Below are 16,132 nucleotides of genomic sequence, written 5' to 3'. Positions count from 1 at the left end.
ATCTGATTTCCGTACCAGTAAACTCCAGGACAGGTTTGATGAAATTCAGTGCCACTTAATTACAATAGCAAGTAATTCTCGAACTGGAGTACTACAACTCAGGACAAAAGAATCAGCTTTATAGTCACCTGAAAACTGAGGTCCAGTAGGAAACATGTGACCTAAAGAATAGACGATGAAATAAAAGTGAACAGGACATCTAAATGTTCACTACTAAATCAAATGCCTATAAACCCACCTCACTGAGAAATGGGACAAAAGAGAGATTATCAAGGACAGAGAGGCCACCAGCATCCCCTGATCCAATTATCAGTCCAGCTAAGTCGGTTTTGATTTGTGACTGTGGACTGAGGTGGAAAAGGTTGGTCCTCAGAGATCAACAAAAGCAACACCAAACCCTTTGACAGTAGAGTCCATATATCATAGCCCATGAACACATACTGCCTTAGTCACTTGTGTTTTAGCCACAGCAGACCGAATTGTTCATAATGAAAAAAAATTAACATTTCTTTAATTGATCATTTTTAATTGCCAGTATTCAAATGTAATCACTTTACATAGTTTTCATATAAAAAAAGAAATCATTTTCAATGTTGCTACTTACTTTTGTAAAATTCATGACTTTCAGGATCCATATTGTCAGAGCAAGATTCACCAACAGCAGAATCATCAAGAGGAGGACAAACAAATAAAGGCACCGCTTTCGCCAGCCGTAAATCCCAACTTTGTAGACATACTGGTTTTCTGAGGTCTGAATGTTGTTTCGTTGAGTCAAGTACTGTTCCTGTGTCATCTGAATAACAAAAAAGGTTATTAATATAACAGGAGTGAACAGTTTCTCCATGAAACCAATATTAATCATCAAGATTTACCACATTATTATTATCCAGACTATGGATTAAATCCTGATCTGGCCTATCCAACAGTACATTGATGGGATCACGTATAAGTCAAGGTTTAGTGAATTATAAAATCTGTATTCCACCTATTCATATGGGCTCTTCACGTCAGGTTAACTTTTCATCTCCATCCTTATAGTCATGATTTTCAGGAAGAATGTTCACACATATTGAATGGTCAAATAGACTGTATATGGTAGGGTATTGAAAAGGTGAAGTTCACTTAGTTTTTGATAGTGAGGATAAGTTGAGATACGTGACAGCTATGATCTCATTGAATGATAGAATGGTTTGATGAATTGAATGTCCTTTAAATGGCCTTGTTGGTTTTTCTTGTTCTCACAATATAAAACGCCAACAAAACAATAGACATTGAAAATGTAAAAAAATACACTTTATTAAATAAAAGATAACTGGATTTCCTTCATTAACCCATGTGTAAAGTATTCTGAGGCTCACCAATACGAAATTGCTTCTGTTGCTGCCCCACTGAAATCGTTTTTATGCAACGACTGGCAATTTTACTTGCTTTGCTTTATCTTCATGAACAACTCTTTGCCTCAGCTTCATCACTTCATCCCCCCATTTTTGAGTTATACATATATCATTCCAAATGTACAATACAGTATGTACTCTGGATTCTATTTGTATCTGAGGGAGATTCAGTGCAATATGTAGGTTCAGTCTTAACACATTTAAAAGAGATCAAGCCTGATAATGATATCTTAAAGAAAGGATAACTCAATTATGCAGTTTTTTTTGCATTTAAGGATTTGGCAGCACTGCTTTCTGTAGCACTATAATTGGTCATCCTAAAGTGTACAGAGTACAATTTCTAGGCATTCCTCTCATGTGCCTCCTCCCTACTTAGAGGAACTCTTGACTTTAAATGCCATTTTGGCAAAAAATTAAAATGCTTCTGATAATGCGTCCTACAACATGAAAATTCACATGAATTATCAGACTGTAAATATTTGTAAGGTTTGGTCATTAGTTATAAGAGCAAATGAATTGTTCATCGAGAGCAAATTCTGCTATTATTATCTTTCTGATGGTGATATTTCTCCTTGCAAATTAATGCCACAAGGTAATTAATACTGTTTTGTAACTCAGAGTTTCAGATTCTATTATCTGTCTACCTGCAAAACTACCACCACCAATTCTCATTCGGGTTAAAAAGCATTAAGGTCCGGAAATCACTGCTGAAAGAGGGGTGGAGGCAGAATTTATCCTTGATTTAATAGGATGAGGACATGAAGACCTACTGAGCTGGACATCAAGTGCTGAGAAGTAGGGGAAACCCAAAAAGCTGATTTTTCTTTGGATTCATGGATACAATGATGACCTTCTGAGTCACAAATTTCCCTTTCAATTTCCGTCAATAGAAACTCACTTTCCAGATTTCCTCAGAAATATTCTTTCATTTGCAAATCAAACTACAATCCTTACACGATTCAACTCTGTGACTTACTCAGTTGCCCTAAGCTGGCACTCAGTTCAAACAGCATAATCAGCACAGTTCATCAAATATAATCAGCTTTACATCAAACCAACAAGACTACATAGAGTCACCATTATTCTTGCTCAGAATAGACGATGATTAGTTAATTTTCTTGTCAGGCTGAAGTTCTGTAAGATACTGGGACTGATTTTATGCACATCATTTGAAAGCAAGTATGCAGTCATCACAGTATCTTAAAATTATTGGGAAATTATGCTACAGTTTCAGTCAAAGGCTCTTTCCAAAGACTATAGACTGCTGCTGTAAAATGATGCTTAAAGATTCTGTTGAAGAATTAGACTTTGCTTTTAGAATCATAGATTTTCTTACCTAATTCTCTCAGATTCTAGAATTTGTATTATTATAGTCTGTCTTTACCACCATTTCTTGTGTTCTTTTAAAATACTGCTAAGTCATCAGAGCCCATCCCTGTCCTGAATCTTTTTGCTTCTGGAACTCCTCAGCGCCAGTGAACCTTTCTAACAATCAGTATGAGCAACTTGGAACATTAACAGCTTTATAACAGTCACAATATTTAACCTACAGGTTTTGCATTCTTGTCAAGTGATTTATTTTATATAAAATTAGACTGCAGTGTCAACTCACAGTGGATTCTAATCAGCTTAGATCAATTAAAATATATATTCTTTCAATTTCATTTCATCTGATAAGAATTAATTTGCCTTCCTACATTAAAATGGAACTCTGACGAAATTTCATATGCAGTAAAGATTGTTAACTTGAATGTTTTGAGGGTGTTGCTTTACATAACAGCAGCACTTATTTACTGCATAATTGTTTCCTTAAATCAACTACAACTGCTTGTGTGATAAGGACCAAAACAAACATTTCAACCTATTTTTATATTTATTTTCCAGAGCATATTTGAATAACTGAAGCACAAAAATGAAGCAATTGAATAATTACATACATTATTAAACTTCAAACATTATTTGAATAAAATGCAGAGCTCCCAATGTATTCCCTTTTAAGAGTATTGATCACAGAGAAAAAAATGAATTAGAACAAGCTAAACTTCAACAAACTCTAAACAAAATTTGTATAAAATCTCAAATATAATTTTCACTTTGCATCATCACATTCCCCTCCTACCCCTCAACATTATTCCATTTTTTTAAAAGGGCAAAATGATTTTACTTACAAAAAACATCCATCAAAAATTTAAGTGAAAGCAATATTGCTTGAACACACAGCACACAGTTGAAAAGATCACTAGATTAGAGAGGAATGGAATGTTCTGATTTTGGATGAGGGTGGAATCACAGGGAAATATACAGAAGAGGTAAGTTAAGAAGGAACTGAAAGGCTAATATTAGGATGGCCTCACTGAAATACAGGGAATAATGTAAGAAAAAATCTAGTAAACCTTTCTTTTTGGCAAAGAAAGAAAATTCATGCAGCAGTTCCATCAAGGTGATAATTTGCATAAGTAACATAAGACATGGTTCACCCTGATGATGCATGATTTGTGTCATTGTAAAGAAAGTATTTGATGAAATTGCTGTCTGCTGCACTCAGGAAGATGAAGGTGATAACCGTGGATTCAATATTCATTCTGTGACATGTTGAATCACTCATTTTGCTTCACGGTATAAATGGTCCAGTGTCATGCCCCTTACATTTCCAGCACAAAGTAAAGGTTAATTGGAAATCAGACTGCAGTGCATGTTTAAGAATGGCTGTACGCAACATCTTTTCTTTCATGTGACTATTCTAATGTAGAAGCAACCCAGTCCAAATTAGATCAAAAAAACAATTAACTCCAGTTGATTCCAAATGATCTTTTCCACAGTTGTTTTTCTTCTAAAATGTGACTCTGCATTATAATACTGTTGACTACATTCATATGGTTAGCATTCATGTTTGACTTTTAGTTTAACTAATGTACTTTAATGACATCAATACAAAAATGGTTTAAATGAGATTATAAAAAGCTGTAATGGTGGAGAAAAAAGAGGATGACTTTGGAGAGGAAGATACCACTTAAGTGACTGCAAAATAATCATCTATTCTGAATCAAAAAAGAGGCAAAAATAGAATTAGGGAAGAGAAAAATATAGTTTGAAAACCAAGACTTTTAGTAGGTGGTTGGGATTAAATGTCTTGGCAGTATAACCCTAATATGTTGATACTGAGGTGATACATTAATTACAAAAAATAAATATCCAAAAGTAACCAATTGAAACCTCTTATTGTCCTTTCAACACTTTCTTCACCAGGAAAAGTTTTGGCTCTTCTCATCATTGTGAAGTAAACCTGGTTATCACTTTCTCATTCATCCACAAATGGAGAAGGTGAGATTAAACCAGTGAGACAGGCAATGCAGTTGGTGTAGTCGTGGTGGGCTGTAGCGCCTGCTCCTGTGCTTTGTGGTTCCATACTCTATCTTCTACTTTTGTGCCATCAGTGAACTTACCCATTGTGCCTCCCACATCCAGCTCCAGTTTCTAGCTTTGTTCCTGTAACCTCTCCTAAACAAATGTCTATTAATTACAATTTTAATTTTTTTCTAGTAATTTCTTGCTAATTATGATCACCTAACTGTAAAGCAATGGGGATTTGACTTTATCATTGGCTGCAGTCCACCATCGATGCAGGTCAACAAATGTATATAATTTTCCAATTTTCCAATTCTTTTCTAGTATCTTTTTGGCTAATTATGATCACCTAATTGTAAGGCAGTGGGGATTTATTATTGTCATTGAATGCAGTCTCCAATTGCAGTGGGATTTATATGTATCCAGGACAAAGAAGTGGGCAAGAAAAATCTATGTTGACATTAACACACCCTACAAACTGCATTTTACAAAAGCTCCCTTCTGGAATGTACTATAAGGCTAATAAAACAAAAACTTCACACCATCTTAAACGTTTCTTCTTCCAGGCAGTTAATATGATCAATCATCCTGGTGAGCCCCCGCCCCTCTCCATCTATTACCTCAGTCACGGCACTGCATTGTAAAAACTTGAAACCACTTTTTATAATGCTGTTTCCATTCTAAATACATGCTAGCATTTATGTACTGTATTCATACCTATTTTATTCCATATCCATACTTTAACTTATTTTCATATACAATAGATTTGGGTTAATTGGTCCATCGGTGAATCAGGACAGGGAGTTATTTGTGACAACTCTTAAAGAACAAAAACGAATCAAAAAATATCCAGGATCCCCTTCATTTATTTGGGACACTATGTTGCTTAATTGGTTCAGAAGACAGTTGCTGAACGGTTTCTAACTAGCGTCAGTTTGTGCACTTTTGTGGCCATTGGACACTACACTTTGCCTGGAGCGAGCAATTGTAAAGTAACATCAGTTGCATGTGATTCTTCAAAAAGCAGTGATTTTTGTCACCGATAATTGGCAAGAAATAAGCAGTAAGATCATTCAGAACTATTTTGCTTGCTGTGCTTTCAAGCATTCAGGATGCCAGGAACGCCTGGGAGTAAGAATGAAACAATTCCACTGCATCAACAAGTTAGGACCTATGAAGAATTTCAAGATATCAACAATCATCTTGAAATTTTACAAAGAGAATGAAGACTTGGAGGTTGCAATCATTGAAAGCATTGTACGAAGTTAGTCCATTATTTGCACTAGGTGCTGCGCTGATTTTGTTCACTGACTGTCAAAAGAAACTGCAGAGTACACTGGATGAATTGCTCTGTGGATAATGATTAGGAACTAATACAGAGTTTTATAGTACTGTAGTTCAATTGGTTCTGATTTATTCTGTTTTTCATTTAAATACATAATTTGTTACTCAGTTTGTCTTCTTTATACTTCTTTACTACTTCCATGAAACTTCAGCTAATTGGGCCAAAATCTACTGGTTCTGGTGTGTCCCAGTTAACCAGAATACACTGTACTTCCTTATTGTTTATAATTGTTGAATGTTCTTTTTTGTTACGCATCATAACAAATTTCTATTTATTGTAAATGTATATGGCAAATGAAGTTGATCCTTGATGCTTAAGTTTTCATTAGGGATGCAGGACTGTGAGGCAATTTCTCTGAATTCAAGACCAACATCAAATAGCTTCGACATGAAGTAAACTGCAGTAAAACTGTTAATGCTGCATACTGAGGATTCAGATGGTGCTGGGCTCACCATCTCACATAAATATTTATTAAATCTTTAGTACACTTTTAATTCACTTATTTTTAGAGATTTTACAGAATAATAACATTTTCAGTAAACCTGTTAAATTTAAAGGGATCTTAGAAGACATACCAGGTAAGTTTCAATTGGACATGGAGAATAATACCAGGCGATCGAGAGGAATTGTTGGAACCAGGGCCCCAAGTGAGTTATAGGGACTATGAAAACTGGGCCCATACTGGTGGAAGGAAGCGTGGGAAATCGAGCCTCTATGTACTGAATGGAGCACAGAAGCAAGGGCCCAATTTGTGAAAAGGAACTTGGAACTTAGGTGAGTTGTAGGGAACATGAGAGTAAGCTCTCAGTGAACTAGGTGTTAAACCACCGGGACTTCAAAATAATTGGACAGAGATTATTGGAACTCTAATGTGTACGCATTACACATAGAGAAAAAAAAACAATCCGTTATGAGTGGATGGAGTTCATTCCATATAAAATTTTACCACAGCTTGCAATTTTGCAAACAAGATGACAAAACTACTGGTAGCTAGAGAACAACATGGAATTGAATTACCAGTCAATACTACTGTTTTACATGTTCCTTCCCTAATCCTATATTTACAATCTATTAAAGGAACTTCCCTTCATTGCCTAGCTAGAAAGCTGCTGAAATCTTGTGGAAACAATCTGCAACACTTTATTTCCATTAGGTGCAATACAGAACGGTCACATTTCTTGTTTGTGGAATCTACCTGAGTGTATTAGCAAACATTGATTTTAGCTGCAATTCTGAAAGTTACACATTGATAGTAAATTTCTTCGGAATATCCAAAAAAGAGAAAGTTCCAAAGGAAAAAGAACAACTTTTCTCACTTCATTAAAAAGGCCTGATATTCAGGTTATCTACAGTGTTGTCATTTGCTAATGAAATTTTGCAAATTGACATATTCCTATAGGTGACAATTTCCAATTCAGTAAATTTGCAATATTTAAGGATTTTACATATTCAGCAATATTTAGACTTTGGAGTTTCTGCATATACTGTAGGCATGCACCAGCAAGGATATTTGTAAGTGTTGCCGGCATTGTGAGTGAGTTATTTATTGCAGAAACTATCTGATTTTCTTGGTGTTGAAATCAATCACAATCAAGTGGTTTCCAAGAGCATGCATTAAGCAAAATGTAAGAAAATAGAAGTGGGATAGGCCACTCAATCCCTCAGGTCTACCTATGATTCAAATGATCAAGGCTCCACAGTTCATCTTCTCTTGTATCAGTTATTTATACCCCTCAATTCTCCGACCTTTTAAACATTTAGCACTTTCTCATTAAGTATTAGCAATGATTTAACCTTTACAATACACAAGGTAAAAGGGTTCCAGAGACTTCGCCATCTACAAAAAGAAATGTAATAATTATCACACTATATTCTTCACAATTACACTGATATGAAAGGTAATCAACATTTTCTTTGTGTTGTCTACAATCTTCTTAAACTTATCTCCCCGGCCTCCCTCATTCCCTACAAGAAGTGGCTCATTGATGCCTCTTGCTAGATAGACAAACCCTCTACTTTTCCAATGGTAGTTACAGATGGATAATAATTGCCAATCCATTTCCTGTAAACATATATGAAACATCCTTCTCTCCAATCCTTGTGCATGGAATGGGAAGGTCAGAAAGAAATGAAATAGGATTCAGAGTTAAAACAGATGGAAATTTGTTCTTTTTATTTAGTTATTTACTTTTTATTCGGAGATACAGCACAGTAACAGACCCTTCTGGCCCACCAAGCCCATGCCACCCAGTTACATCCATGTGACCAAATAATCTACTAACCCATATGTCTTCGGAGAAGCTGAAGGAAGCTGAAGAAATGATCACAGGGAGAATGTACAAATTCCTTACAAACAGCAGCAGTAATGCAGCCCAGGTTAGTGGTGATGCAATCGTGTTAGACTAACAACACATACAACAAGCTGGAGGAACTCAGCAGGTCAGGCAGCATCCATGGAAATGAACAGTCAACGTTCTGGGCCGAGACCCTTTGTCAGGACTGCTACACCTCGGTGCCATCGCTAAGCTTCTTGCTTAGAGAGTAAGTTACTGATTCATGTCCTTGCCTGTCCAACTCAAAATGCTCCAAAGGGTGAATTATGGCCCAGCATTTTTCAATACAGAGATGCTAGCAAACTGCAGTAAGATTGTGTGCGATTTACATTCCTCCGTGTATTAGATACAATGGGTCGAGTGTTTTTCTGATTGTGAGGAATTTCAGATTTTCATCATTTGGCATTTTAGATTGTTCCCCTCCCACCACTGCAATTTTGATACCAACTGAGGCAAGAACAAAAGTTCAGAGTTTGAAGTAAATTTATGATGTGTTTGGATGTACTGTTTTTCTGCAAGTTTTTGGTTTTCCAAAGTAAATAGAGAAACACTGTCCTCAATTATTTCATCCGTGTTTTCTCTCTCCTACCACTGCTAACACCTCAGCAGAGCATTGAGGGGCCAAATCAATGCCAAAACCCTTCCCCAATTTCACCCAACATAGTAAAGAAACTTCAACAATTCCTCCCCCACTATCCCCAGGAAATGCTGTTCAACATACCCCCCCCCCCCACCCCCCGAATTCCTCCACCGATAGTTTCCTGCTCCATTTTCCAGCATTTGTAGTCTCTTCTGTCTCTGGCCGTATGGATTTCAAAAACATCACGACCAACTTTCTTCCAAAGTCTGCATACATTTATTTTCTGAAGGGGTCTGCTGCATATTGATTGAGAAAATGAATCTGACTTTTTTCACCCTCTCTAATCAAAAGGCATTGAACAAAAGTGCAAAATCCCTCCTGCAGCCTCCAGTATCACAAACTCCTCACAAAATGATGATCAAATTTGTAATGTTTTCAATCTACAGGGCCCAGCTGCTTGATGAGCCCTTGAGGGAACGGGAAAACAAAAACTGAATTGCCTTTTAATAAAGGATGCTCCTGATTTAGAAAGTCATAAACAGATGGATTATAAAACATACAATTCACTGGTTCAATAAAGCCAGTTAACAGCTTTGTATTATACAAGTGAAGAACAAATTGTAATTATTCTATACAACTAAGCTATGCTAGATCCCAGACCAAGGGGTCCCTACCCTACACTCTCCTTAACTCAGATTTGCAGGGGATCTCACTTACCCAAGTTATTCCTGTGTAATAGCTTTTTTACCACATTCTAAGTTTTCTCATCCCTTATTAGCCAATTCATCTCCTCTCTACACGCATAATTTCTACTTCAACTGCACAATATTCATGTTCCACATTGTCTTGGGACATGTTCCCTGTACCCATTCAACAAGCTTCACAGCATGTTATTATATATTATTTTATTTTGTTTGCTTTCATTGTATTTGCTCATTGTTCTGCATACTAGTGTGTATTATTTCCTATTTTCCTTTGCTTACATTGCTTTTATTCCCTCTTTTCCCTGGATGTTTCTTCCCCACCCTTTCTGCTCCATTAAAACTCCAGATGCCCAGAGCTCTGACAGCTTTTTCTGACCTGTGTTATCAATTTTCTATCAGATTTCTTTCATGTCAAATAGGATATGTTAGCCCCCATGAACTAAAGTCCACAGAATGAAAAGCGGATTCATTGGAACATTGAAGGAAACCAGAGCACCCAGAGGAAGTCCACATAGTCACAGAACGTACAAACTCCTTACAGACAGCAGTGGGAACTGAACCCAGTTCACTGGCGCTGTAATAGTGTTATGCTAAAAATTATGCCACTGTGCTGATCACTTCAACACAAAGACAGACCGTGAAGCCTTATGGGCCAGGTGCCTGGATTGAAAATCAGAGAAATGGCTTCCCATACTCTTCTCTCCCAGGATGGCTAATTCTCAATTCTCTGTTCTCAAGATTGTCTAAAGTCATTTCTGGTACACAAGTGTAAAGGAGAACAAAATAATTGATACTCCAGATCTGTTGCAATGCAAAAAACCCCACAATAAGATAGAGAACACAATATAAAAAAACACAATAATTATAACTACATAAGATAACTTATATACAGAAATTGATTTTATGTACATAAAGAGATGCTAGGTATAGGACTGTCTGTGCATAAGGTGATTTTGACAGGAAACAATAAAGTGGCAGCAGTGGAGGCTAAGGTAGGGTGTGTTACCATGTGGAGGTGTTAATCAGTCTTACTGCTTGGGGAAAATAATTATTTGTGTCTGCTGGTCGTAGTGTGGTTGCTACATAGCTTCATCAAATAGTTTCCATTTAAGTATGTGTTGTTCTGTCTATTATTAACAACCCTTGCTGGACCTGTCTAAGAGATGCTGTGATTGGATAACTTGATTTTTGACCCACACACCCAAGTCAGCCAGGTCTTACTCTGAAAATGATCAGCTCTTAGGGAAAGTCTAAGCAAAAAGGTTTAAACATGAAACATAATTTCATTTAATTCCCTTGATGACACTTGACTTTACATCATTTTTAGTATTTTCCGTTTCCTTTTCCAATTTCACTATCCACTTTCAACTTGCCCCCTTTGGGATAATGGTTACTTTGTAGCATTCCTAACAGTGTAGGTAACTTAAGAATGGGCTGCTAAGCCATTGCAGCTCTCCGTCACCAGGGATTGTGCAGCTGCACATATATAGCATCCTCCTCACCCAGAAAAAAAACATTTCTAGGAACCACCCTTTGCTGATGCTCATTTTAATTGGTTGTCACAACATAATAATAGTGTTTTGCAGGAAGTTTGAATAAATCACCATTGTTCTGCAAAAATACTTTAATTGAATCAAATCCACATTTATAAAAAGTGCTGAGAATTTAACCCATTCCGATCTATAGTCATCATTTTATTCTTAACCACGAGGAAACCTTTGCATGGGCATATAGTCAGGATTATATTGAAGAACATATGAGGCCTTGGAGAGCGAAGACCTTTACCTATCCCAAACAATGCTGCTTTGAGGACGAAATTCATCCTCAGACTTTTTTTGTGATTTTTGGTATCTGGGTGTTACAGGTAAAGTCAGTATTTATTGACCATTCCTAACAGCCTCTAAGCAATGATGGTGAGCTGCCATCTTGAACTGCTGCAGTTCTTATGGTATCTCTACTGTGCTTTTGGTGAGGGAATTTCACAATTGAGACCAAATTACAATGAAGGATTGGCATCTTCATGGAACAGTTGGGCTGAAAGGCCTGTATTTGTGCTGCATAGCACACTGACTCTAGAATTCCATGTCAGGATGGTGTGAAACTTGGCTGGGGACATTTAGGTAATTGTCTTCCCGTGCATTTGCTCACCTTACCTTTGTGCATTGCACCCCATCACAAAGCCTCACTGTTAGCCTTTATCCCCTCCCTTTTTCCTCTGCAATTTAAAACCTGTCACTAATTTTTCAGTTCTAATGACAAATTTTTATACCCTAACACGATGATTCTGTGTTTCATTCCACAACTTCTGCCTGATCTGATGGGTATTTTCAGGGTTTTCAATTTCTTATTCAGATCTCCAGTGGCCACAAGATTCTGACCTTCTGACCTAGAACAATAACATTGGCTGTAAAAATTTGGACAATGTCCAATTTGGACAGTGTCTTTAGAGAGAGTGTGGCCTGCTTGGAGAGTATTAGCTATGAGAGTGGTTGGGCAAGTTGGGATTGTTCTCGCTCGATCACCGGAGGCTGAGGGTTAAACTGATAAAAGTATTTGACATTATGAGAGGCAGAGACAAGGTAGATAATTAGAGTCTTTTTCCCTGGGTGCAAAATATCAAATAGTAAATGGCATCGTTTTCAGGATTGTGGGGGAAAGTTTAAAGATTTATGAGGGAAATTTCTAACATAGAGTGGTAGGTACTTGAACCATGTTCCAAGACAGAATAGTCACATGAATAGGGGGATATTAATCAAATGGAATTAGCTTGGATTTGCACAGATTTCTTGGGCCAAAGGGCCTCTTCCTGTTCTGTACTATTCTACAAATAAGAATCAGCAGTATAGTCTGAACATCTTGCAGCTCTTTATTATATTGTAATTATATTGTAATTAAGTTCTTTGAAGCCATGCATCACCCCAGCACAGTTCTTACACATCTGCTAGATTTAGATGTGCACTGGTAGTAGACAGTAAATTTTGTGAGTAGGGCAGGGCAACTCAAGGCATGAAATCCTTGAAGATTATAAACTGATAAGGGATATACAAGTGCAGAACTCTACATGGTCTCACTGTTTAGAATGTTTTATGCCAATAGAGGTTTACTTGTAAGTTTCCATTTCTAAAATTAAGATTCAAAAATAAATGGTGAATTTCTTTGGGAGATTTGAATATTTCCATGTAATGTTTAACAAATATTCAATGATTTTAAACTTCCCAACATGGCAAATTGGGGGAAACAAAATTGCTGATGTATGTTTAAAAACAGATCATTCTTGGCATTTAGAAGAGATCTGAATGAGATGTATGTGCTAGCAGACTCTTACAGCCACTTCCAAGTAAGGAGAATAAAGTTCAAAAATTATCACTGGCACTAGTAATTTGTGTAGAAACATAAAAAATATTATCAGACATGTGTTCTCTGTTCCAATTCTAATGAAGGATTCATGTTTGAAAATTTACAGTTCTTCTTAAATTATCTGTCTTACTAAGCATTTTGAATACTTCATTTTGCTTCATCTTTCCACTGCATTGAGTTTTGGCTCCCAGATCAGACTGAACAAATAAGGATTGGGATTATTCCATCAAAAGCATTTAGGATTAGTCAGTGATTTAAATTTTGTGGGTATTTCAGAGTCATATTTCAAAAGGGTTTTGTCAAAAATATGTTCTTACATAGACTGCATCTCTTGGAGCCGCCAACTCCCATTAAATATTCATTCTGCTATAAGTTTAGCCTGGCAGTCCACCCTAATCCCAAATCTAAATTATTTAGAAGATGAACAATAATTCTAATCTCCCTCTCCAACTGAGGGAAGGTTTGAAGAAGTGAAAAGGTGGCTGTTTTGCCTGATGCATAGAATTATTTTTCAAGCAAAGATCTCAGTTTTATGCTAATGTCAATATTTCCCATGAAAATGTCATCAGCTTTGTGATATCCATATGGAAGCACTAGAGTATTGGTGTCTACTACAAATGTCTTGGAGTTGTGTTATTCATCACAAATGTCTTCTAGGCCTTTCAATATTTGATAGGTTTCCATGAGATATCCCCTCATTCTTCTAAACTCCAGCAAGTACAGGCCCAGAGCCATCAAATGGTCCTTATACATTAACCCTTTCATTCCCAGAATCATTCTCATGAAACTCTTCAGGGCCATCTGCAGTGCCAACATATCTTTTATTAGATATAGGACTCAAAACTGTACACAATACTCCAAGTACAGTCTGACCAATGCATTATAAAGTCTTAGCAATACACCTTGCTCTTATACTCTTGTTCTCTTGAAATGAATGCTAACATTGCACTTGTCTTCCTTACCACTGACTCAGCCTGCTAGTTAAGCTTTAGGGAGGACTCTCAAAACCCTTTGCACATCTGATTTCGCTTTTCTCCCAATTATAGATAGTCCATGCACTTATTCCTTCTACCAAAGTGCATGAACATACACTTCTCTACATTATATTCTACCTGCCACTCCTTGGCATCAAAGGTTATGGGGAGAAGGCCGGGAACTGGGGTTGAGGAGGAGAGAAAAAAAAAGGATCAGTCATGATTGAATGGCAGAGCAGATTCTATGGGCCTGATGGCCAAATTCTGCTCCTATGCCTTATGGTCTTATAGTCCATCACAGGTGAAGCCCTCCCCACCACTGAGCACATCTACATGGAGAATTGTCTCAGGAAAGCAGCAACCATCATCAGGGAACCCCAACACTAAAGCCAGACTCTCTTCTTGTTGCTTCCATCAGGAAGAAGGTATAGGAATCTCCAGACTCACACCACAGTCTCAGGAACAGTTCCTACCCGTCAACCATTAGGCTCTTGAACCAGAGGGGATAACTTTACTCAGCTTCACTTGCCCTATCATTGACATGTTCCCACAAACTAAGGACTCACTTTCTAGGACGCTTCCCTCATCCCATGCCCTCAATATATATTGCTTATTTAATTATTATCATAATTTCTTTCTTTTTGTATTTGCACAGTTTGTTATCTTCTGCACACTGCTTGATTCTATTTTGGTCATTATTCAGTTATAGATTTATTGAGTATATGCCCCTAAGAAAATCATTCTAAGAGTTGTTCATTGTGATTTATATGTACTTTGATAATAAATTTACTTTGAACGCGCTTGTCTCACAGAACTCGCTGAACTCTGCCAGGGCAGAGTTGCGTTGGCAGCCTTTGGGGAAAGAGAACTTAGCTGTGCAAGGGATGAGGTATCACTTCCACCGGAAGAATCACTGTGATGAAGTGTTTTGAGAAGCTGGTGATGAAACCTATCAACTCTTGCTTGAGGAACAACTTGGATCCACTCCAATCTGCATACTGTCACAAGAAGTCAACAGCTCAATGCCATTTCATTCATTCTTCTCTCAACCTTGGAAGGTCTGGACAGTGAAGATGCATACATCAGGATGCTCTTCATTGACTACTTGTCTGAATTCAACACTATTAACCCCACAAAGCTAATCACAGAGCTAAAAAGATTTAGACATTGCAGTCCCCAGTCAGTTTGGATTGGTAACAATATCTCTACCACAATAACCATCAGCAAAGGTGCACCACAAGACTGTGTGACTAACCCCTGCTCTACTCATTTTGCACTTATAACTGTGGCTAAGCACTGCTCCAATGCCATATTTAAGTTTTCTGATGACACTATTGTTATCAACCTCTCACACAACATCACTAAAGCCAAAGAGCTGATTAATGACTACAGGAGGTGGAAACCAGAGGTCCATGAGCCAGTCCTCATCATGGGATTACAGGTGGAGAGGGTCATCACCTTTAAATTCCTCAGCATTATCATTTCAGAGGATCTATCCTGATACCACAATGTAAGTGCCATTAGAAAGAAGGCATGGCAGCGCCTCTACTTTCCTAGAAGTTTGTTAAGGTTCGGCAAGTCATCCAAAACTTTGACCAAGTTCTATAGATGTGCGGTGGAGAGTGTTGTGGCTGATTATGTCATGGACTGGTATGGAGGTACAGAAACTCTTACAAAAAGTAGTGGATGTAGCCCAGTCCTTCACAGGTAAAGCCCTCCCCACCATTGAGCACACCAACAAGGAGCACTGTCGCAGGAAAGTAACATATATCATCATCCATCAGGTCATCATCATCCCCACCATCCAGGTCATGCTGAATTCTTGCTGCTACCATCAGGAAAGAATTACAGAAACCTTGTACAACCTCCATGTACTTATGTTTTGAAATGATCTGTATGGAAGGCACAAAAAGCAAAGTGTTCACTGCATCCCGGAATATGGGACAATAATAAACCAATCACCAAATGAAGTGTCGGTACAGCAGAAGAAAGAAACCGGTTTCCAAAGTTCATCTATTTATTGAATTAAGAAGAATACCAGATTCAGCTAAATGTACCAGCAATCCTAATTTTTCATTTCCCTTCCCCAATGCTGGAGTG

The 16,132-nt window shown here is 37.4% G+C and overlaps 1 protein-coding gene across 1 annotated transcript in view; it reads right to left on the bottom strand.

The window, feature by feature from the left end:
* sgcd (sarcoglycan, delta (dystrophin-associated glycoprotein)) overlaps window positions 1-16,132 on the bottom strand; it is a 574,429-nt gene that overhangs the window by 166,894 nt on the left and 391,403 nt on the right. Inside the window, 1 exon segment of the mRNA XM_073067274.1 lies at window positions 605-793. Within this exon segment, the coding sequence (XP_072923375.1) occupies window positions 605-793 (189 nt within the window).

This window comes from Hemitrygon akajei, chromosome 15, assembly GCF_048418815.1.
Source record: "Hemitrygon akajei chromosome 15, sHemAka1.3, whole genome shotgun sequence".
In the NCBI taxonomy this organism is placed as follows: Eukaryota; Metazoa; Chordata; class Chondrichthyes; order Myliobatiformes; family Dasyatidae; genus Hemitrygon; species Hemitrygon akajei.
Note: the sequence above shows the minus strand (reverse complement) of the source record. Positions and strands in the feature narration are given on the sequence as shown.